Source organism: Ascaphus truei, chromosome 4 (genome assembly GCF_040206685.1).
Source record: "Ascaphus truei isolate aAscTru1 chromosome 4, aAscTru1.hap1, whole genome shotgun sequence".
NCBI lineage: Eukaryota > Metazoa > Chordata > Amphibia > Anura > Ascaphidae > Ascaphus > Ascaphus truei.
Genome location: NC_134486.1, coordinates 75,391,412 through 75,415,744, shown reverse-complemented (window position 1 = coordinate 75,415,744; position 24,333 = coordinate 75,391,412). Strand labels below are relative to the sequence as shown.

At 45.6% G+C, this 24,333-nt stretch overlaps 1 protein-coding gene across 1 annotated transcript in view; it reads left to right on the top strand.

The window, feature by feature from the left end:
- The window catches only part of SEL1L2 (SEL1L2 adaptor subunit of SYVN1 ubiquitin ligase), a 73,146-nt gene extending 49,401 nt beyond the window's left edge, over positions 1–23,745 (top strand). Inside the window, exons 12-17 of the mRNA XM_075594932.1 lie at positions 1,260–1,408; positions 4,710–4,875; positions 6,100–6,174; positions 7,602–7,774; positions 19,078–19,212; positions 23,440–23,745. Of these exons, the coding sequence (XP_075451047.1) occupies positions 1,260–1,408; positions 4,710–4,875; positions 6,100–6,174; positions 7,602–7,774; positions 19,078–19,212; positions 23,440–23,607 (866 nt within the window). The 3' untranslated portion in view covers positions 23,608–23,745. The remainder of the gene's footprint in view (positions 1–1,259; positions 1,409–4,709; positions 4,876–6,099; positions 6,175–7,601; positions 7,775–19,077; positions 19,213–23,439) is intronic.
- Positions 23,746–24,333: the final 588 nt, after the last annotated feature.

Genomic DNA, 24,333 nt, shown 5'->3' with positions numbered 1-24,333 from the left:
GCTCACTCCCCGCGGTCCCTGCTGCTCACTCCCCGCGGTCCCCGCTGCTCACTCCCCCAGGTCCCCGCTGCTCACACACCCCGGTCTCCGCTGCTCACTCCCCCGGTCCCTGCTGCTGACACCCCCCGGTTCCCGCTGCTCACACCTCTCCGGTTCCCGCTGCTCACACCCCCCCGGTTCCCGCTGCCCCCCTCCCCCCCCGGTTCCCACTGCTCAGACCCCCCCCGGTTCCCACTGTGCTCACACCGCCCCGGTTCCCGCTGCTCACACCCCCCCGGTTCCCGCTGCTCACTCCCCCCGGTCCCCGCTGCTCACTCCCCCCGGTCCCCACTGCTCACTCCCCCCGGGCCCCGCTGCTCACTCCCCGCGGTCCCCGCTGCTCACTCCCCCCTGGTCTCCGCTGCTCACTCCCCCGGTCCCCGCTGCTCACACACCCCGGTTCCTGCTGCTCACACCTCCCCGGTTCCCGCTGCTCACACCCCCCGGTTCCCGCTGCCCACAGCCCCCACCCCCCCCGGTTCCCGCTGCTCACACCGCCCCGGTTCCCGCTGCTCACACCCCCCGGTTCCCGCTGCTCACTCCCCCCGGTCCCCACTGCTCACTCCCCACGGTCCCCGCTGCACATTATACACATGACATGATTATCCTGTGACTGTGTGATTATTTGTCAGTGTCCTATGTCTCAGGCAATCACAGGCTGTCACACACAAATGTATTGCAGCCCCTTGTTTTGGGGAGTGGGAGGGTCTCTGTTGCTTGAGATGCCGAGAGAGACCCTAGTTTCCTGCTCCCTCAGGGTAGGAGGCTGAGCACGTAGTGAGCGTGCATCCGGCCGACACCGGGGAAGACGGGGAATAGAATGATTTTGCACTGCTACCGGCGCTGAAATGTGTGTATGTGTGTGTGTGTATGTGTGTGTGTGTGTGTGTCTGAACAATGTTAATAAATATGTATTTGGGGGGTGGGTGTATTTTTTTATATATGTATTGGGGGGTGGGTGTATTTTTTTTATATGTATTTGGGGGGTGGGTGTATTTTGATATGTTTTGGGGGTGGGTGTATTTTGATATGTTTTGGGGGTGGGTGTATTTTGATAAGTACAGAAGCTTGGAAAATAAAACGTTTTTAAAAACTATATTAACATAACAAGTATTCATACCAGTGTTTGGGACCTTTGGCTAAACTAACTTTATAAAATTGGTGTAATTAGGGAAACAATCAAGTTAAGTATATAGATCTATTTATAATTTTATTAACAGATGGCCTTGGGATAACAAAAGATTATAAAAACGCATATAGATATTTGCACATCGCCTCCCGAGGTCGACATCCTCTTGCTAGTTTTAACTTGGCTCAGATGTATGCAAAGGGAACAGGAGTCTTAAGATCGTGTCAAAAGGCAGTACAGGTAAGCAAAAATCCTTGCTAATTAACTTTTTAGTAATTAAGGGTAGTCTCAAATTAGCATTTACTATAAAAACTTTAACACGAAAGAAATTCATTGCCCACTATAATCTTTATACTACATTTTTGTTTCCAAATCAGTCCTATAAGGAACGTGGAAATGTGCTGGATTGGCAATGCTTGTTTAACAGCCCTATTCCCCCCTAAGGGATATTTGCGGGTAATGTGGTGTTACGGTGCTAACCTGTGTGGTAACAGAAGGCCTCAGCCTCAGCGCATAGGGAGCTTGGGGTCCAAGGTGCAGCGCCTCCACCTGTGAGGATCCCCCTCACAGGAAACTATACTTTTGGTGAATAAACACTCACACAATAATGTGAATCATAATAAACTTTACCAACAGGGCATAAACACAAAACACATATGAACAAGAGTAATTACAGTACACAATGCAATAGCAATGATAACCCACAATGTCAATCCCTTCTCCCTCCTTCCAATCCTATCCCAGTCAGCATGGGATAGCCCGTGTCACCCACAAGGTGCAATAGGGTGTGAATGAAAGCACTACCACACTTAGTGTTGTTGGTGCACAGTTGGGTACCTTCCCTCTGATGCTCGGGCAACGTAGGCTTCACTCCCTGGATAGAGGCAGAAGCAGCGTCCCGCGATGCGGGGCCTCCGACACAACTCCCCTCTCTCCTTAACACCGGCAGCCGCACACATGGTCTCTGAAGGGTGAAGAGTTCCTCACTGTAGTACGTCCCGCTCTGCTTGGTCCCCGGAGCAATCACTAATAGGAAGGGTCCCTGATTATAGACTGCCCTACAATACTCTGCTACGGGGTTGGGGCCTTGCTTGGGCATAGGGGAAAACTCTGTCCTAGTCCCAGGCAGCCTTACTGGCTCCCAGGACAGCCTGTGAGCTCCGTGTGCTCCTCCAGCACTGACTGTGATTTGTTACAGTTCAAGTATATGTAGCTCCTTGCTCTGCCCCATCCAACATGGCCACCACAGTCCTTTCAGAGCAAGGAAGAGGAGCTTCATAAGCGCCCCAGTGGCCAGTAGGTATACCCTGCTACACTTGGTGCCATGGTTAAGTTACTAAATACATATCAAAATCACTCCACAAGCTGTGTATTTTGGGCAGGACACTTGCCTTTGGCCAGGGGACAGCTTGTCTGTGCGAACACTGCTCCCTGTTCACATTTTAGGGTACCTCAGGTGGTCACTCGTCACTGGCTGGTGGCATCTATTTGATTGGAGGGTTTGTGTTTGGACAGTTAGGTGTGCGGTCGGTGGTTAGTCAGTGTTGGTTTTGTAAGCATATGGTAGGCAGTTGGTAGGAAATATAAGGGGTTCAGCGGCAGGTACGAGTTAGAATTTAACTTCATCTCCCTCCTCTATTTGTTTAGCGGTATTTGTTCACTTTAATGTGATCACATTTAGGTTATCTTAAGTTTGTAATATTGTGTTAAATCCTGTTTAGATTTGACTGGTTTATTATTTTCATTTTTATTTATAAGAAAAAAATATAATTATATATACAGTTAGGTCTGGAAATAATTGCACACTGATACAAGTTTTGTTATTTCGACTGTGTACCAACATAAATTCAAGTTACAGTTAAATAATGACTATGGGCTTAAAGTGCAGTCTATCAGCTTTAATTTGAGGGTATTCACATCCAAATTGGAGGAAGGGTTTAGGAATGACATCTCTTTAATATGTAGCCCCCTCTTTTTCAAGGGACCACAAGTAATTGGACAATTGACTCAAAAGCTGTTTCATGGACAGGTGTGGGCTATTCCTTCGTTATTTCATCATCAATTAAGCAGGTAAAAGGTCTGGAGTTGATTCCAGGTGTGGCATTCGAATTTGGAAGCTGTTGCTGTGAACCCACAACATGCGGTCAAAGGAGCTCTCAATGCAAGTGAAACAGGGCATCCTTAGGCTGCAAAAAAAAGAAAATCCATCAGAGAGATAGCAGGAACATTAGGAGTGTCCAAATCAACAGTTTGGTACATTCTGAGAAAAAAAGAAGGCAATGGTGAGCTCTGCAACACAAAAAGGCCTGGACGTCCACGGAAGACAACAGTGGTGGATGATTGTAGGATCCTTTCCATGGTAAAGAAAAACCCATTCACAACATCCAGCCAAGTGAATAACACTCTCCAGGAGGTAGGCATATCATTATCCAAGTCTACCATCAAGAGAAAACTTCACGAGAGCAAATACAGAGGGTTCACCACAAGGGGCAAACCATTCATAAGCCTCAAGAATAGAAAGGCCAGATTAAACTTTGCCAAACAATATCTAAAAAGCCAGCCTAGTTCTGGAACAGCATTCTTTGGACAGATGAAACTAAGATCAACCTGTACCAGAATGACGGGAAGAAAAAAGTATGGAGAAGGCTTGGAACGGCTTATGATCCGAAGCATACCACATCATCTGTAAAACATGGTGGAAGCACTGTGATGGCATGGGCATGCATGGCTTACAATGGCACTGGGTCACTAGAGTTTATTAATGACAAAAGCAACCAGAAGAATTATGAAGTGTATAGGGATATATTGTCTGCTCAGGTTCAGCCAAATTCAACGAAGTTGATTGGACGGCGCTTTACTTTACAGATGGACAATGACACAAAACATGCTGCGAAAGCAACCAAGGAGTTTTTTAAGGCAAAGAAGTGGAATATTCTGCAATAGCCGAGTCAATCGCCTGATCTCAACCCGATCGAGCATGAATTTCACTTGCTGAAGACAAAACTTAAGGCAGAAAGACCCAAGAACAAACAACAACTGAAGACAGCTGCAGTAAAGGCCTGGCAAAGCATCACAAAGGAGCAAACCCAGCGTTTGGTGATGTCCATGCGTTCCAGACTTCAAGCAGTCATTGCCTGCAAAGGATTCTCGACAAAGTATTACAAATGAACATTTTATTTATGATTGTGTTAATTTATCCAATTACATTTGAGCCCCGGAAATAAGGGAACTGTGTATGAAAATGGTTGCAATTCCTAAACGTTCCATACAATATTTTTGTTCAACCCCTTGAATTAAAGCTGAAAGTCTGCACTTCTATTGCATCTCGGTTGTTTCATTTCTGTTTAATAATCCATTTCTCTTACTTTTATACTCCCATTGTTAATATGTCTGTGCACAAGCACAAAACATGCAGACATTTTGGTCTAACTCTGTTTTTGTAATCCTTGTCAGTTGTGTTGGGTTTTTAGGTGCCAACAGAGGCCATTTTATTACCTGTGGAATAATTTGTATCACTTATTTTATTTGATTGTTTCTGCAGCTTTACAAAAATGTTTGTGAGTTGGGAATCTGGTCTGAAATGTTCCTGCCTGCATATTACGCCTACAGAAGAGGAGACATAGACTCATCTCTCATACAGTATTTGTTACTAGCAGAAATTGGATACGAATCTGCCCAGAGCAATGCCGCATACATTTTGGAATCTCGTAAACACAATATTTTATTAACGCAAATTATAGGCTAAAGCAGTAAAATTCCGGGCATTATTGAAATCCCTGCTCTCTGATTGGTTAAAATTCCGGGCATTATCTAATCAGTAATGCCCGGAATTTTTGTAGCTTGCATTGTGTATATTTTCAATGTGTTTATTTGCAGCCAATCAGCTTTCAGAACAGCTCTGCGACAGGGCAGGGGATTGGTCAGAAAACAGGAACAGCTCTGAGACAGGGCAGGGGATTGGTCAGGAAGTATCAGCCATAGGTTGACTCCTCCCCCTCCCTCGTAAACAGAGCTGACTAAGTGACTGAGCAGATTCAGTTGAATAGGGGAGGGGAGACTGACTGACTGCAAAGTGAGTGAGTGTGAGTGTGTGTGTGTCAGTGCCAGTAGCAGTGTTTATGGGTGTAGCATTAGTGTGTGTGTAGAGCTGCAGTGTGTGTGTGTGTGTGTGTGTATAGAGCTCCAGTGTGTGTCTGTGTGTGTGTGTCAGTGTCAGCAGCAGTGTTTATGGGTGTAGCAACAGCAGTGTGTATGTGTGTGTGTGTGTGGTGTGCTGTTGTGTAGCAGCAGCAGTTTGTGTGTAGCAGCAGTTTGTGTGTGTGTGTGTGTGTAGAGCTGCTGTGTTGTGTGTAGAGCTGCTGTATTGTGTATAGAGCTGCTGTGTGTAGGTAGAGGTGCTGGTGTGTGTGTGTCTCTGTGTGTGTGTGTGTATAGAGCTCCAGTGTGTGTGTCCGTCAGTATCAGCCGTATGTATGTAGCAGCAGTTTGTATGTGTGTAGAGCTGGTGTGTGTGTGTACACAGAGGGGGCGGCAGTGTGTGGATATAGATAGCTGCAGTGTAAGTGTATATAGAGGTGGTTTAATGTATTTACTGTTTTATTTTAATAACAAAATCTATATAACTATACAAAAGTGTCTATTATTTATGAAATAAGCCTACATTTAGCCTATAATAGTAATAATCCCCTCAGAACAGGGCATTACTGGCCAATAATGCCCTGGCTGGGTTAAAGTTCCTCTGCTTCGCCTCGGGCCTTCAACTCTTCCAGCCAGGGCATTATTGGCTCGTAATGCCCTGTTCTTCAGGGATTATTACTTAATTATATATCAAAGTGTATTTTTAGTTACATACTTTTCCAAGTATTTTTTTTTTCAATGTATTGATCGTCATATCCATTTTCTGCTAATTATTATTATTATTTTTTTTTTAGAACGGGTGAACATTTTCAGTAAAGATCACATCTATCCGCTGGCACTTCTCCTTTGGAAACGAGCAGCAGCTCAAGGTACAGTAAAATGCTCTAGTAAAAGTACAAATATTTGTGGTTCTTCCCAGATGTTGGAGGGTCCAGTAAAGAATTGCTAATCTAGTCTGCTGATGATTCGTCAAGCTACACCAAGGGTGGCCAACTCCAGTCCTAAAAGGCTACCAACAGGCCAGGTTTTCAGGATATCCTGAAGACTGAGCCAGTGATTGAGCCTGAAAACCTGACCTGCTGGTAGCTCTTGAGGACTGGAGTTGGCTACCCCTGGTCTGGACATTCCAACTTGCTGAGTTTAAAGCAGTTAGAGTGGGAAGTTGGCAACGGAGAAAGGGGACATCCAGGTAGAACATGCTGTGCATGTAAATATAAATGTGCTAGGTATTTTCTCCCAATTTACATCAACGTCATAAAGTTCTAGGGATCCCAGCAGCAGAATGTAGTTGACATTTTGAATGAAAATAAATCCTCAACTAAGCTTAAAAAATTTATTAAAACCCCACATTACGAAAGCCTTTCTAGGGCCATATATTTTGTTTGTTATTGGAAAATAGGAGAAAATAAAAGATACAGTACAATGTGTTTGTATCCCTAAAGAAAATATTAAAAGTTAAATTTTACTCCCAGGAGTGTGCATATAAGTGAATTTTCTTTAGGGATACAAATACATTGTATCTCTTATTTTCTCTGATTCACTTCAATTCACAGTTGCACCTACCTGCATTGATAATTATCGATTAAAGATATTATTATTATTTTTCATAATTACAATTAGTATGATTTAGTTGATCATTCCCTAATCCCTGTCCTTTTATTGGAAAATAATTACATTGTGTACTGTACAGCTAAATGTTTATTTTTGACTGTTCACACTAAGATCATCAACAGTAAAAAGCACAAGTGGAAAAATCCAAAAAAGTACTGATTTAAACCCTTCGCTATTTGTTTCAAATCTGTATGTTGCCTGTTTATTTAATATGAATTTACCAGTGAACTAGAGACAGTTTGTTTATCCCATCCACAACTCTTCAGTATCTAGCCACAGTGCTCCTCATATGTGGGACGTGCAAAGTTTTCGCAGCACTTTGAGAACCGTGTGAGATACATTTTGCAAGCTTTTTGTTTGGTTTTGCCAAAATACGCGACATTGCACCTTACCCTGAAATCTGAACAAAATGTAGCCGAAAGCAGCAAATAATTCGGCTCAGACTGCAAAGGGTCTGGGTTTTGGGATTCCAAAAATGTGAACCTCGCTCCTCTCTAGTTGGAGGCTTATCACTGGTGCATAATTGCTATGCAGTCATGTGAATCGAGGGGTTAAGCCACAAGGCACCTTGAATAGGCCATAAGGTGTCTCAAGGCTTAGCATTACTTAGTAGATTTAAAAAAGTGACGTTTTGGACTATATGTATATCAGTGACAGCATTTTGCGATTGTTGTTTTTCTGATAGGTAATGCATTGGCCAGAATAAAAATTGGAGACTACTACTTTTATGGACATGGGACCGAGAGAGATCTTATAGCAGCGACAACACAGTATAGTCTTGCAGCTAATGAACACCAGAGTGCTCAAGCACTGTTTAACTTGGGATACATGATTGAGCATGGCTTAGGCATAGACAAGGTAATCCTCAGTACATGACATGCAAATTAGAGGTACTATAGAGCAGGGCTCTTCAACCAGTTCTCCGATGTCCATAAGCTTATTATAATGTCATTTTAGATGCATTTAAAAACCGTAAACTGTAGAAATGTTATAATTTGCACGCTTTTATAACATCTGTACCATATATATTTACATTATCTTAGCCTACAAGTGCATTTTAGTGTGAAAAGAAATGTATGTTGCACTCGCTAATTTTATACTTGTTGCTTGGGCAGCTGAGTCCAAGGGCCACATTTGGCCTACGTTCCACCAGTTGAAGAGTGTTGCTATAGAGGCCTCCATTCTGAGTGGGCTGGAGGCACTTGGATTTATGTTGCAGGCATGTACTTTTCTGACAATGTGTTACTGACCACTCTAGTGCCGAGATGGCTATGTAAGATTACAGAAGCACAGGACTTAATGGAAGAGAATGGCCTTCCTTTTTATGCAGTGAAACTCATATCTGTGCTTTTATTGGAAAATACACCCATATAATAAGGATGCATTGTAGTGTTCCTCGTCACAAGGCTAATGGGAACACATGCACTATGGTCTATGGCGCCATTTGAGATTTACTGCACAGATCTGTAATAAGAGACTTAACAGTAAAAAAAAAAATGCTGTTGCTCTGGGTTTGCATCTAAATGGAAACCTTCTGATACCGTTTCGTACTGTACAGTTGTGTGCAACTACAAGCAAAACTACCGATTGCTACTGCACACTTTCAGTTCATAACATTTGCTTAGCTATAGCGGAGCACAGGATGCAGAAAAAAGAGAGTAGGGGCTACGATGCCAAAAATAGGTTAAAACATTCTTTTTTCCTGCATGCTGTGCTCCGCTGTACTAACCCTTGGAATCCCTACATGACGCCCTTAGCGTGAAGCACACACTAGAATTGGACAAGCATCAAACTGTGAGTCATTCTCATAACTTCAATGTTTGTCACACATTTGTACACAGGCTGGTGTACTATGCTCTAGGGTGTGTTCCCATATAGGCAGATGAGTGTGTCAGAGCTGTTCATATACAGCCCTTGATCTTTTTCACCTGCCAGAGGGAACATCATTCATCACGTGAATTCCCCGTTTTATGAGCTTTATTATTGTGACCTCACATCTATACTCACTGATGCTACTATAGTCCTACTTCAAGCAAGTTTAGAATTGTAGTAGCTACCTATTGCCATTGTTTACTCAGGATCCAGATGCACTGATATCCAGGACATTGTTCCATTCTCTACTTTTGCTTAGCTACAGTATATCCTGCAAGTCACAAAGTAGGCATGCTTTATTTACACGATACGTAAGTGGAGATTAGGGGATACCGCAATACATAGCCACACTTTACCAATATGTTAATTCATTTGCCAGATTTTAATTAATTGACTTGGATCTTCATAGTTATCTTGTACAAGGTAACAACACTGAAATGAGTGGTGTTACCATGTACTGTACTAAGGTTCTATTGCAGTGAAGTGAATAAGGCATATCTGGCATAAAGAAAAATGACCAATAATTCACTTTTCTAGGCATGTTTGGCGGCATTTATCAAAACTAGGGCACACACACTGTACCCGATTTTCTAAAAGAATGAAATCTAATTTCTTTCAATGAAAATATTTTTCAGAGATAAATTTGGTGGGTGTTTTTGCTCCTGTTTGGAGCCAAGAAAAAAAAATGATAAATGGCCACCCTTGTTATTTATTTAGGAAATGCATATATTTCCCCCCATGCATCCTTAATGTTTGGTTAATTAAATACACAGAGTTTGGTCACCCTGGGGGGGGGGGGGGGGGGGTTGGGGTAATGTAATAAAGCAGGCCAGACAAACTCAGAATAGCTTGTGGGCCAATGCTTAAGTTCGACTGTAACTCTCGAGCCGTTTCATTAGAGAACGGCGGGAGTAAAAAGTTAAATAGTCACTATAATCTATGCTTACACTTTTTTTATTTAGATTTCCTAATTAAAATATGTAAACGTTACTGGTATCCCTCTCCCCAACTCCCCTGCTCTCTCTCTTTCTTTTCTCTACTTTCTCTCTCCCCCTCTCACTCCTCTCCTTTCTCTCTCCGACTCCCTCTCTCCTTTCTCTCTCTTTCTTTTCTCTCTCTCTTTCTTTCTCTCCTTTCCCTCTACCACTCCCTCCTTTCTCTCTCACTTTCTTTTCTCTCCTCTGTCGCTCTTTCTTTTCTCTGTTTCTTTTCTCTCCTCCTTCTCTCCCACTCCTCTCTCTCCGACTCTCCTTTCTCCTGCTCTGGGGCGGGTGGCGATAGGAGGGATCAGATGTGCGGGTAATCGGGCGGATGCAATTCTCCTGAGTAGGTGCGGGCCGCCCTGTAAAAGTCTCTCTGTGGCAAATTGCTTTCAATGGGAGTGTTTGCTTTGAGAAATCTGCCACATCTGACACATAACAAACACCCTTCTGCGTTTTAGGTAATTATGGTAAAACATGCAGCAACTTACAACTTACAACGCTTAACATTTTCTCACCTCTTAATCATTTCACAAAACTGACTTTTCTCTCTTTTTCGAAGAAGCAAAAATACAACACTTTGCTGTTCATTCACTGTAAGAAATCTCAACTAAAGGAGTTTATAGCCAATGCTTTATTAAAAAAAACAAAACAAAAAGATTAAAAAAAACAATTTTACTTCATGGATTGTCTCAAAGCTGCATTTGGATGTAAAATAAAAAGCACCCCTTCTGGTTTTAACTGCACACTTAATACAAACAGCACTTGAAATCAAACAGTAATACAGTCACACAGATCAGGACACGCAAGCTCAGGATTTGTTACAAGCCTCTGTTTTAAAGAGGAACACCCCATAGCAACCAGGTGTGTTAGGCTAAGTCCCCGGTGGAGGCTGCTTGTAAGGATCCGCGCTGCGGGTACACCCGCTTCCAGCGCCTCCTTACCTTGTCTCTGTGCCGCCCAGGCTCCCCGGTGGTGTGCCTCACTCCTCGCGGCCCCCCCCACAGCTGCTCCCGCACTTCCGGGTCACGCGCGTCACCCTTACGGACGCGCGCAGACCCAGACTTCCATTTACTGGCATCGAGCGCCTGACTCCGCCTCCTCAGGTGCAACGCGCGCATCACACGCTTCCCTGTCCCTGCTCCATCAGGCCCGCCCTCCAGGCCCTTCTCCCCTATCAGCTGCTTCCCCGGGCCGCTCCTCCCCTTGCTCTGATAGGGGAGAAGTGCCTGAGAAGCTGGGGCCTATCAGAGCAAGGGGAGGAGCGGAGGAGCGGCTCGAGGGAGGACCTGATAGGGGAGAAGTGCCTGAGAAGCTGGGGCCTATCAGGTCCTCCATCGGGCCGCTCCTCCCCTTCCTCTGATAGGTCCCAGCCCCCTATTTAGTCTCCCCTCACCATTACCACCTTGCTCTGCATAGCTTCTGTACCTTGGTGCTGTCTGCTGTTGCCTGGCCCCTTTTGTCTTTCAGTTCCTGTTCCTGTCCCTGGATATTCTGCTGACCTCCCTGGATCTTGACCTTTGGCTTTGAACTTCTATTACGCTGCTCTCTGGAACCCCTTGGATTTGGCTTTGGACTTTCTACCTCGCAGACTTCTATAGCCCCTGGACACGGCTTACAGACACTCTACTACGCTGCTTTCTCCATCCCACGACCATTGGCTTATGGACTTTACCTTTCTACACTGGAGTTGTCAAGTAAGGTACCCTTTCTATTTTTGTTACCTGGACCACCTACGCTACTTCCACACTACGTCCGTGCCCCCGTTTACTGCTAGGTGTGTGGTATTACTCCTTTCCACCTCAGTCCCGGGGTTTCGTCTGGCTTGTGGGCAGGCCGAGCGTTACATTATGCAGAGCCCATCAAACCCAGACCCCCCTGAGGTGGAAGATTGTCACGGTTGTGCTCGCCACAAACCTGGCTCGGACCGCGTGGCTGAGGTGGGGTTGTAAAAGCACCGACCTTAGACCGCGCAGGCGGATCTGGATTGCGCAGTTCGTAGTCGTACGTAGCAGGATCAGGACTGGAGAAGACAGCATCGCCAGTGGACAAGCCAGGATCAGGATTGGAGACATCAGGGTTAACATTGTTCAAGCAGGAGTTCGGCAACAGGTAGTCAGGAGTGTCCCGCTTCAGCTTAGGAGCACGGGAGTGGCCTCTGCGCGTGCGGTGACCATGGCCCATGGTACTGGTCTCAGGAAAGGATAGGCAGACCAGAGTAGCACACCGCCTAGCTGCACTGGTAAACCAGTGCTTCAGCGCAAGAGTCCTGAGCGGGCTGGGGAGTCCTCCACTTCAGCGTAGGAACCAGGACACGGCCTCTGCAATAGAGAATGAGCAGCAGGCCCCAGGAACCAGGAAGCTGAAGAAAACACAGGGGAAACCTCCACTACAGCACAGGAGACAGGAACAGATCGCTGCGTGACAATAGCAGCCAGTCTCAGGAAACCAGGATAACAAGCCAGGGGCTTGTGGCAGAACAGTTAGTGACATCCAGAAAGGACTATGCTCGGCAGGGAGCATTGTGGGAAAGCAGTACCTAAAGGTCAGTGAACCAATAGCAGAAGGGGCGTGTGGCAGTATTGCTTCAGTGAGTGAATCCAGGCTGTAGTAAATATCAGGGAAAATGTTCCAGGACTGCACAGGTCTGCAAGACAAGGCAAACAGCAAACTGAGGTGCGGATTCCTTACAAAGATACCCTAACTACCATCTCCAAACACTTTACCTTCTTGGATAACCAGGTCACCGCTCTTAACCAACAGGTTGCTACCTTAACCGTCCAGATTCCCCAGGTTAATGTCTCCAGTTCCGTTATCTCTCCCATTGTCTCCCGTGAAGGAACATGGTCTTCGGAGTTGTGTATCCCTACGCCCAGTAAATACACAGGGGACCTGCTTGCATTCCGAGTGCCTGACTCCGCCTCCTCAGGTGAAGCGCGCGCATCACACACTTCCCTGCTAGTGCTCCATCAGCCCCGCCCCCCAGGCCCTTCTCCCCTATCAGCTCCTTCCCCGGGCCGCTCCTCCCCTTGCTCTGATAGGCCCCAGCCCCCTATTTAGTCTCCCCTCACCATTACCACCTTGCTCTGCGTAGCTTCTGTACCTTGGTGCTGTCTGCTGTTGCCTGGCCCCTTTTGTCTTTCAGTTCCTGTTCCTGTCCCTGGATATTCTGCTGACTTCCCTGGATCTTGACCTTTGGCTTTGGACTTCTATTACGCTGCTCTCTGGAACCCCTTGGATTTGGCTTTGGACTTACTACCCTGCAGACTTCTATATCCCCTGGACACGGCTTATGGACGCTCTACTACGCTGCTCTCTCCACTCCACGACCCAGGCTTACGGACACTCTACTACGCTGCTCTCTCCATCCCATGACTATTGGCTTACGGACTTTACCTTTCTACGCTGGAGTTGTCAAGTACGGTACCCTTTCTATTTTTGTTACCTGGACCACCTAGGCTACTTCCACACTCCGGCCGTGCCCCCGTTTACTGCTAGGTGTGTGGTATTACTCCTTTCCACCTCAGTCCAGGTGTCTCGTCTGGCTTGTGGGCAGGCCGAGCGTTACACTGCTGCACGCGCGCCTGGCGGCACGTTCACAGCTTAAACCCGCGATCTGCAGTCTGTAGGGAGTGAGCGGAGGTGCGGGGGTGGCGGGGCGTGGCCAAAACAGGGGGGATCCCACACATTGCTGCCTCTATTTCTGGTAGGAAAAGGTCCCTAACTATTTGGAGGGGGGAAGCAATACGGAGATGTGCATAGGAATTGCATCAACACAGCTTTACAAACAGGAGCAGGAAACTTTACAGTGGTGTAGCCGTGTATCCTCTTGGCTACTAATCTGCCCTGCCTAACACATAAGCCCTGGCACAAGTGCAGGCAGTGTTAGGGTTAATCTGTGTTTTCCCCTGCAGTAAGCAGCTTCCTTGAGTGACAGGGGGGCGGGCTAAGGTAGTGTATTGCCCAATTAGGGGCTCAGACCTTGGACCCTCCTCCTGGCTACAAAAGGAGCTGCAGAGCCTAAATTTAGAGTTCTATATTGAGTTCTAGGAAGTGTGGAGTCACGGCTCTGCCCACCTTCCTTCCCCTCCACCAGAGGAGTGGGACAACTACCCTTCATCCCACCAGGGGATGAGGGAGATAAGGATAGACCTTTAGGGCCTCAAGCTCTGGGGGTTGATTCCAGGGACTTGTGAAGAAGTATACTGTATCCTGTTGTAAAAGAATAAGGAACTGTTCCTCTTTTATATGTAGCCAAGACTGGTTCTTGGCTACCAGCCTGCCCTCCCTGGCCATAAACCCTGGTAAGAGCAGGCCTGCCAGTAGTAATCATGGGTTTTCTCCACTCCCTGCAGTACCCTTGAGTGACAGGGGGAGGTGGAACTAGGCCTGAGTATACCCAATCATGCGTCAGACCTAGTGCCCTCCTCCTATCTGCACTTAAGGGGATTGCCGCCCAAATTAGTTAGTGCGTCTCCCCACTTTAGAGAGGTAGGTTACACAACGGGGTGCCTGAACATTGGGCCTTCTCTGTTCCCTTGGGGAGAGTGAGTGTGTACCTTTCCCCTGCCTCTGCTAGAGGGGCAAGAAAGAGCAAGGACAGCTGCGGGGGCCCTTAACCCGTAGTGGATGTCCAGGGACCATCCTCCGCTGGGTAGATGATCCAGAGAGACAGTTTTGGGCAGGCCACTGCCGTGACTGAGTGCTGACCCAATAAACCGTTCTAGTTCGTATACCTCCTGCCTGGTTTGTGACCTTACTGGGGAAGAAGAGGGATTGTTTCTACCATAGAAGATTGCCTCCATACATCTGGAGCCTGCGGCCGTTGGAGGTGCTGCACTGCTTGAGAACCATGTGGGGTATATACCCCAGTAACCTGTTCTGTGTCCCCACAAACATCAGCAGATGACTTAGCCCTCCTGCTTACCAAATGGTAGCATGCACCACACATGCTGTAACAGCAGAATCTCCCACCGGGTGGAGGTAACACTGCTACATATATATTCCTGCCTGAGACTGCAGTTAATCAGGGGGAGTATCAGAGAATTCTCCTGTCGGGACTGAACCCAGTGCTACTGGGGCCTGTTGGAGATGGAGGCGCTGCACCAGTAAGAAAGAACCATCCAGCAATGAAAGGAGGTACGCTCCAGTTATATGTGCTAATATGTGCTAGTTCATACTATCCTATAGGGCACCTGGAGGGGGTGTTTTGGCTGTCTGGGACCCAGAAAGGGGAAGGGGACCCTCAGGAAGGGGACTATAGTATCACAGTCCAACGGGTGGCATTCACAGTATATGTGGGTAGTGTCCGAGGGGGGGGGCTCTTGAAAGTCAGGAGGACAGAACCTCCGTCTGAGGAGCTACAACAATACTAATAGCAGTCCTCAGCACAGGGAGCTACAGTGTGCTTTAATTGAGCTGTCCACGTGTGTAGCATCCTGGGGGGTTCTTGCCCAGCAGGGGGTCACCTTCCCCGCCAGAGATGAGCTGTAGCGCGTGAAAGGAGCGGTTCCCGACAAAAAACGGGAGGACCGCATGGAGGAGTTTACAGGAAGCAAGCTTTTTCTTTGCAAAATTGTGCTGGGCTTGGCGCGAAGCAAAGCTGCACCCACCTGCTGTGAGTGGTTCAGCACGAAAAGCCGAAGGCACACTCATGTGCAATGTGTCTGTACTCCTGGTTCCACCAGGGCAAGGAGGCACTGTGCTACCCAAGAGTGTCACCACTGGGGGTGGGGCCGGATGCAAGCTACTGCACCCTCAGTTCCTTGTGGTGAACTAGCAGAGCAGGAGCTAATCCTCACTACTACTTCGCAATATACCCTACAATGGCCAGGTGTATTGTGTCCCAATATCGACTACCAGGAGGCTTTTCCTGAAATGCATCTGCCCCTGCTGTGACTTTCCGGGCGGAGAGCCGAGCCTAACATCTAAATGCCCACGGTGTGGGACTCCCCACCTAAAGCCTAAAGTGTCGCTGTCAGCTCTACCGGCCCGGAGTGACGACGCAACCTGCCAGCAGAGAGGTGCGGACTGAACCGCAGCCTCGGGATCGGACACTCCAAAGGACCCGTGCGTCACTATTTCAGGACCTAGAAATGACCTACCCGGTAAGGTGACCGCCCGGGAGGAGGCTGAGGCATTTCCGCTGGTGGTGCAGGTGCAGGACTGCTACCTACAAGCTGCCGCCAGTGACAGCAAGGTGTCCCGGTCCTCTTCCCCTGGGGGTGAGTCTCAAGCAACGTCGGATGACAGCAACGGGATGCGATCCGTTATGATGCTCCGGCCGGAGCATCACTGAAGTGCGGCTGCCGAGGAGACGCCTACCACCAAGAACGAACGGGAGCGGAGTCCCATAATGCTGACGTCATCGAAGGCGATGGTGTATCCTGAATGGAGGAGCGCCAAGGCCTTGGCAGTTCCTCGAGAGGCGGCATCGGATGTGCCTGCTCCCGGCCAGGAGAACCACGCGACTGCCAGGAGTCAATGGTGCGGTGAGGATACTTCTTCTCTCCAGGTTCCAGTGGAGGGATCCAGTGGAGAGGTACTGGCTAGTACTTCTTCCTACGCCAAGGACATCCACACCCTTCTGGTGCAACCGGATGTCATCGTGGAGGCGACCGTCGCGGCGGAGGAGGACACTACTATTTCCTCTCCGGTGAGTAAGGCCCCAATTGATACTTTATTGCAGCGGCACCACGATCGAGCCAAGGGCCGGGGGCGCAAGGCCCCTATGGACCCTGAAACGTATAAGTTGTTGGCAGTAACAGGCCGTGGTAGGCAAGCCAAGACTGATTCACCCAGAGACATTGAGGAGCCTAAGGCTTCTACCAACCTTACCCAGGACAATCAGGGTGTAGCTAAAACTTCTCAGGACTGGAGAAAATGGGCTGGGTTTAACGATGATCCTGCTGGGGGAGGGGTTGATGAGTACCTAGCTTTCTCCAGGAAAGGGTCAGAAAAATCAGAGAGATCGGGAACACCCTCTAGGGCGGCTTCTGAATCTGATGTGTCTGTATGCACTGCAAATGTGGGGAAAGTATTGCCGTGGTGGAACTCCATGTTTCAAGGGTATGTCAATCATATGGACTGGACACTGTTCTTGCTAATTAGCTGGGACATTGTGGATCATTGGTGGGAGGAAGGGGAGTTCTCTGTGGCGGCTCTCAGAAGAAGAGATGGGGAAATGAAGCTAGGGTTAATATAACTAACCAATTTAGCCATCACCTATCAGGAACAACCCTCTCATGAGCCACTATTTTGAGTCCTACCGGGCCAGGCCTGTGGCCGTAAACTAACTAAACTCAGCAGGGCTGACCGCTTGATAGTGCAAAGGTATGTCAGTCTCATGGGTATGACTACACCTATGTCCCTGAGCCCATCATGAGGGAAATTGGGAGGCCAACAGAGAGGAGTGGTTGAGGGATGCTATCATAGAGTTCTTAGCCTCCAGGTGTAGTTACTCTAGGTATTACAATGAAGAGAAAATATATTATCTAATGTGAGTATGGAGGGTAGGGAGAAGCATTTACCTGGACCAGGTGGAGTATATACCTGAGCGGGGTTCTAAGAGGGTGTACTCTGTTACCGTTCCTGACCACGAGGGCAGGTTAGTTAAGAAGCCTGACCCAAAACATTATTATTGAAGGGGGGTATGGATTCTCCATGTTATGGGAGGGATCCAGACATACCTCAGTGGTTAAAATGTATACTATCAACTGTATTCTATCAACTGTTATGTCATCAATTGTATAGTATCAATTGTTATGCCTTGTTCCATTTATCCAAATTTAGGATGCTGTATAAATTGGGTTCTCAGCGGGGTCTGTGAGATTCCACCAGGGGGAGTGTGTAGCCATGTATCCTCTTGGCTACTAATCTGCCCTGCCTAACATATAAGCCCTGGTACCAGCGCATGCAGTGTTAGGGTTAATCCGTGTTTTCCCCTGCAGTAAGCAGCTTCCTTGAGTGACAGGACAGGGCAGGCTAAGGCCTGTGTACTTCCCAATCAGTGGCTCAGACCTTGGACCCTCCTCCTGGGTACAAAAGGAGCTGCAAAGCCTAAATTAGGGGTTTTCTATACTTAGTTCTAGGAAGTGTGGAGTCAGGGCTCTGCCCACCTTCCTTCCCCTCCCTTAGTTGAGTGGGACAACTACCCCTTATTCCACCAGGGAATAGGGGAAGAGCTGAGGATAGACCGCTGGGTCCTCAAGCTCCTTTGGTTGAGTCCAGGGAAAAGAGTGTACCGGTTGTATGCTGTGTTCTGTGTTGGAAGAATAAAGAACTGTTCCTGTTTTATATACTCCTGCCTGAGACTGCAGTTAATCAGGGGGAGTATCTGAGGGTTCTCCTACAGGGACTGCACCCAGTTCTGCTGGAGATGGAGGCGCTGCACCAATAAGAAAGAACCATCCAGCAATGAAAGCCTGTCCTTTTCGTCCCCACTAGCATCGGCGAACGCTCAGTATTCTGTGAGCCAGCAGGTGAGCAGCACAAAACACAGTGTAATAGTGAAATCTCCCAGAGGGTGCGGGATAACCTGTTACAGTGGCATAATACAAACACATTTTTTCCCTCTCATGGGTTTGAAAAAGCTACTCTGCCATTGGTCAACAGTAGCTGCGCTCCCATTGGTCAAAGCAATCTACCCTCGTATTGGCTCCCGGCGCACCACGTAACTGTGTCGCCACATGGGAACACAATCATATTGTATCTCCTGCTGGCTGACGCGCCACAGCACCGCGTGGGCAAACACGCAAGGAGACACTGGGGTCTGCCACTACTGAGGCGAGTGATTGGTGTGCGGCGCACGCTAAGGTCACCAACGGGGACCTAGCCCTAGATTAGCAATCAGCTAACCACACCCACTGCAGGCTTAATCAGACAGGAGACAGAAACTAAAAGTTTTTAAACACTTTCAATTACCACACAATGTTAAAATAAATGAACCCACAGTACACTCCACAAATTCAGCCACCCCTGCTAGCATACACTAGTATACACATTGGACATAGAAGTAACAAATCAACAAGTTGGGCACAACATAAGACATAACATTCCAGTAAATAGGTGATGTTATCTTAATATTATTTGTAATGTTAATTCGGTATGTTTAAGGTAATGTAAGCATCTCAATATGAGTTACGTATAAGGTTTGATTTGGAAATATTATGCTGTCACGGTGATAAGTGCTAAGTTGCATACAGTACATGAAAAACAATAAAACAATATATAGCAGCACCCAAAAGTTTACTTTTTTACTTGAAGGCTTGATAATAATAATAATAATTGTTACTGTTAATTACTTTGAAGGATATTCCTCTGGCTAGGAAACTGTACGCCCTAGCTGCACGAGCCAGCCCAGAAGCGACCATTGCATTCTTTGTGTTCTTTGCAATACTCAAATTAGACATACTTCAGTTCTTCAGAAGTTTACAGCTTTTCAATGTGAGTACGTCTACTTATTCATTGTTCCCTTCTGTATGTGAGAGAGTTGCCTCATAAAAACACCAAACACACAAAAAAGATTTGCAAATGAACCATTCCATCCATTCGCCAGGTTCGGAGGCCTTTCGCAGTGTCTGCCATGTAGAATCTCACATCTGTAACATACCTTGATAGCGGGTGCTTTGATTAACTACTGGTTTCCTAATATGGCATTTGTGGTGAATATTCATCCATCTCGAAATTTCAATAGCATGAGAAGTTCAGAGATGTTTTCTTTTCAATTTTTTTTAACCTAATTTTTAATTCACTTATCTTCAATGTAAATGTGTATGGACATGCACTTAAGTAAAAGAAGATACTTTGGGTCTCAGGGCAGTAAGTCTTGGTTAATAGAACGTGGTGTGGTAAACACAGACTACAACCCCATATTTAGTGTGGTGTATATTTGATCACACATGACGCGCATGAGCAACGCCGTCACGTGAACTACTGCATATTGTGATTTACACGTTTATGCGATGCCAGTGGCGGAATTTCCATTAGGCCCAAGGCGGCAAAATTTTGGGGCGGCATGTGCGATTGGTGCTTGCCGCCGGCGCATGTTCAGTCAGGAAGCGCCAATTGCGGCCTGCAACGTAATGTCACACATTGCCATGGCAATGGAGGAGGAGGGCGGCACCAGGTAAGTGCCTAAGGGCGGCATTTTTTTAAAATTCGACACTGCTCATGTCTCATTCATATTTTCTTAAATCGATTTATACACCTGAAAGTGTAACCTACATCATCTATGACGCAGTCTATTCTAGCAGAAGAGATTATTTTCAATTTTAACTTCTTTTTACAATGTACAGTATAATCCTATATGTATACATATATAGATGGCATTCCATACCAAAGACCCACATGGGGGGGTAAATCGATATCTGCCAACGCGGACATTTGGGCTGTTTTTGACCGGAATAGTCCATAGACTTCAATGAGGATCTTTGGTGTATATAGAATTTCCCCCACTGTGTGGTAGCCTTATGTTGCACTATAGAATGATTATAATTATGTAATTATTCTGACACATGGTGAGAAAGGTCCTGGTGGTAACTAAAACTTAAAAGTATTCATCAAAGTAATATATTCACTTTACACTTAACACTTACATGCCTGTATATTGTTCTAATTTGAATTCTATTTTTAGAAAAAGTCACCCGTTGCTTCAATATTACTTACCAGGCATGTCATTTCCCTAATAAGAGCTTTGAAGCTACATAAAGTGATTACAAGAATAAACTCTCGGTGTGTAGACACATTTGCAGAAAAGTCTAATTAAGAAAACTGAACCCGCAGTTCAGTATTTATTTTTGAAGTTCTCATGACTAGCACTGAAGTAGTAACTATTTATTAATAACAGGGCCTTTAAAGTGGGTGAACTTTCAAATTCCATTGTCAACTCCATTTGTGACCTTGGGAAATAACGTTCCGTGTGCCCAAGACATCAAGACTAGTCTGTAAACGTATTGGAACAGGGACATATTGTGCCTGCAAAACTCAGTGTACTCTAATCTCGCCAAGAAAAAAATATTCGAAATAATAATAGTAAGTGTATGAAGAAAAAAAAAAGTACTTTGAGTTTTTCTTTAGTGTTTTGTTAGCATTCGTTTAGCAGCAATTCTCCTTCCTGGCAATTTCATGAGTAAAATAACTCCACGTATTGGCCCTAAGGTTATCAGTGACACCTGCAGACCTGCATGGACCAATCAAGTCCTGCATGTGTGAGGCCGTCCTGCCAAAACGTCAAGCAGACAAATGACTAAAGAGCCAATTTTACAAATTACATTGCATATCTATCAGGCGACTCACTACACCGCATGTAGATTTCCTGAATAATGCCCCACAGTTTTGTTGACCCCCAACGCTGTCAGATAGGCTTGTAATGCATTAGCAGAAGGGTTAACGGTTTATTTGCTCTAAATCCTACAGCACTTTTGTATTTCGGAAAATATGTGATGTACAGTAAGACCATGCACATGTGGGTGCCATTGGATGGCTTCAATAATTAAGTTACTCATTATACATGTCTTAAAATCTCAAGTATACATAATAGAAATTGCAGCAGTATTGTTTGCTTAGTTGCTCTTATGCCCGAGTGATTAATTAATCTTGGAGGAGAGCACTGGGTGAGTGACAATCTGAACCAGGTGAATGAGTCAAAAAACAGACTGCACTATGTGAATTAATGAATTCCAAAATGCGAGCTACCACCAACTGAATGAATGATGGATTGTACTTATTTGATTAATTCATGGTTGCAGACAACTGGTGAATTAATAAATGAATGTTGGCCTGCATAAAGTGAGTCACAATCTGGTAAGGAATAACAAGCGGGTAAATTAATGATAATTGGCATTAGATGAACATATTACTGGCAACCGGCATCAGGTGAATGAATGAATGAATACCAATTAAATGAGAGAATACAAAATAGGAGTTTGATACTGAGAGCCACCTTTAGAATGACTGCCTGATACAGCATTTTCTTTCATTAAGCTTGCAACAAAAAAAAAAGTGTCTGATATAATGAGATCCATGCACAGGAAAAAGGTTACAGCCATATTGAATATTAAGGAACCTGTAGAGGCAGCAGAAGGACAGCAAATGTTCTGGGCATTGCATCTTACTATCCGCTGATGCAAAACCTATACAGTAAATCAGATGCAATGGTTTGGTATAGTGGATATCTGCAATAGGCGTACGGCTTGTCAGGTTACAATATGATAACTTGTTTCCAAACCTGGACAAACAGATACCTTCATAGGTATCATGCATTACATTAGTGGTGCTCAAATTCAGTCCTAAAGGTCTATTAAAAAAAAAAGACAGATTTTCTGGGCAATACATACCTGAGCAAGTTGGCCGTAGTGATAATAAAAGATGAAGAGAAATCCTAAAAACCCAAATCAAACGGTGGCCCCATCGCATTATGTCATTAGTAATAACCATCACTGAGCTATTTGCCTGGGAGAATATGAATTTCATTATTTCCTAATCTGTCGTTTTTGCAGAGATTCAATTAGGCATTGGGAATTAAACCATTAAAAACACATTCTACTTCTGGTCAAAGAGGCATTTAGGGGAAAGGAGTCAGGGAGCGCAATTCACCGGTAGAGAAATATGGAAAACAAAACACATACTGATAGTGCAACACTGTATAGAAAATGAACCTTAATGATAATCAGCAGGTATCAAGATGATAGTGAGATCACTCGTAATGACAGCCAGTGGTAGAATAGAAAAGAAGCAACACTTAGTCACTGCAGCAATAATAACAGTGGCAAAAGCCACTCAGAAGAAGATTGCCACTGTTATTATTGCTGCAGTGACTAAGTGTTGCTTCTTTTCTATTCTACCACTGGCTGTCATTACGAGTGATCTCACTATCATCTTGATACCTGCTGATTATCATTATCACAGTGTAGTGTAGTGTTTGGACCTGCATTCATTTGGTTATATACCTTGACGTTGGTATGCAGGCTTATGACGCTTTGGCCAAAGGGTTAACCAAATAACCAAGTATTTAATATTATTATTATTATTGAAGTATTTTACTTTATACTTTTCATCATATATGTTTTGTCAATGGGATGTAGCATTGGGCACCCCCTGTCTCTTGTTGTATGCAATTGCCACGCTCAGTAGCTCTCTGGTTGACATAAATATATATTCATCATGGGGTAGGTGTGGGAGTTTGAGCTAGCTGGGAATGTGTGTTAATGATAAGTGCATAGGGAAAAATGTGTATAAGGACTTGTTTGTTTCCCACAACACTTGAGGTCCTGTAACTTTCACAGACATAATATAGGATTGTGACATTTGGGAACAGGTGAAACCATTTCAATATGTCTAACCCCACTTTTTGTATAGCTCTACTTCAGAATCATGCATAATTGTGTACTTTGAAAAAGTTTAAAGGGTATGCGCATAAAAATTCCCACGGGTACATTTTGTAAAGTAAGTATACATTACTCCTTGTGTACGAGTATATCAAATTATTGGTGCATAGAACTAATGGCTAAATGTCAGGGAAATTAACTTATTCAGTTATGAGGCAACTTGCTGTAAATTACAACAGTTCAAAAGTTGTTTAAAGTGTCCATTAAATTGAGAGATACAGTATGGTTTGGTTTCTAAACAGAAATGTTAATATGGACTCGTCATGCCTATTTTTCTTGCTTTTAGATCACTGATGCCATGGAAACATTAAACATTACCAAGACTCTGCTGCCTTACTGGGACGTTGTTCTGATAACGCTGATTGCTGCTCTGCTTCTGATATTGCTTGGGAATAGACTCTTCCGAAATTATGTTTGGCATTTGGTACTCTTATTTTGCACAAGTAATTTTTAATGTTAAATTCTGTTGCAGGGGGTCCAGAGGAGACTGGTCTCACCTTCCAGGGACCCCCTTGTAACTGAGATAAAGGGCTGGCAACAGAAATCGTTGGGCCCAGGACAAACATATTAAGCTGGCCCTCCACCTGATGCACGGGTATGTGCAGCCGGGGGGGCAGGTTTGGGAGGTAGATTATAAAGACGTAATGGACTGTGCAAGGGGGATATAAGGAGGTAATGGACCGGGGGGGTATTATAAGGAGGCAATTATTTTTTTTGGGGGGGGAGGGTAATTATAAAGAGCTAAAATGGACATGGGGACACACGATTATAAGTAGGTAATGGATGTGGGGGGAGGATTATAAAGAGGTAATGGACCTGGGGGGAGATAAGGAGGCAATGGACCTGGGGGCGGGGAATTAAAAGGAGGTAATGGACCAGCGGGGGGGATTATAAAGAGGTAATGGACCTGGAGGGGGGATTATATAGGGGTTATGGACCTGGGTTGGGGGATTATGAAGAGGTGATGGACCTGGGGGGTATTATAAAGAGGTAGTAGACCTGTGGAGGGATAAGGACGTAATGGATATGGGTGTGAGGGGGTTATATGTCTTTAATGGACCTGTAGAGGGGTTAAAATGGTAAAGGACTGGCGGGAGCTATAAGGAGGTAATGGGTCGAGAGGGGGGTTGGGGGGGAATATCAGGAGGTCCTGGGTGAGGAAAGGGTTACTGGGCCTGGG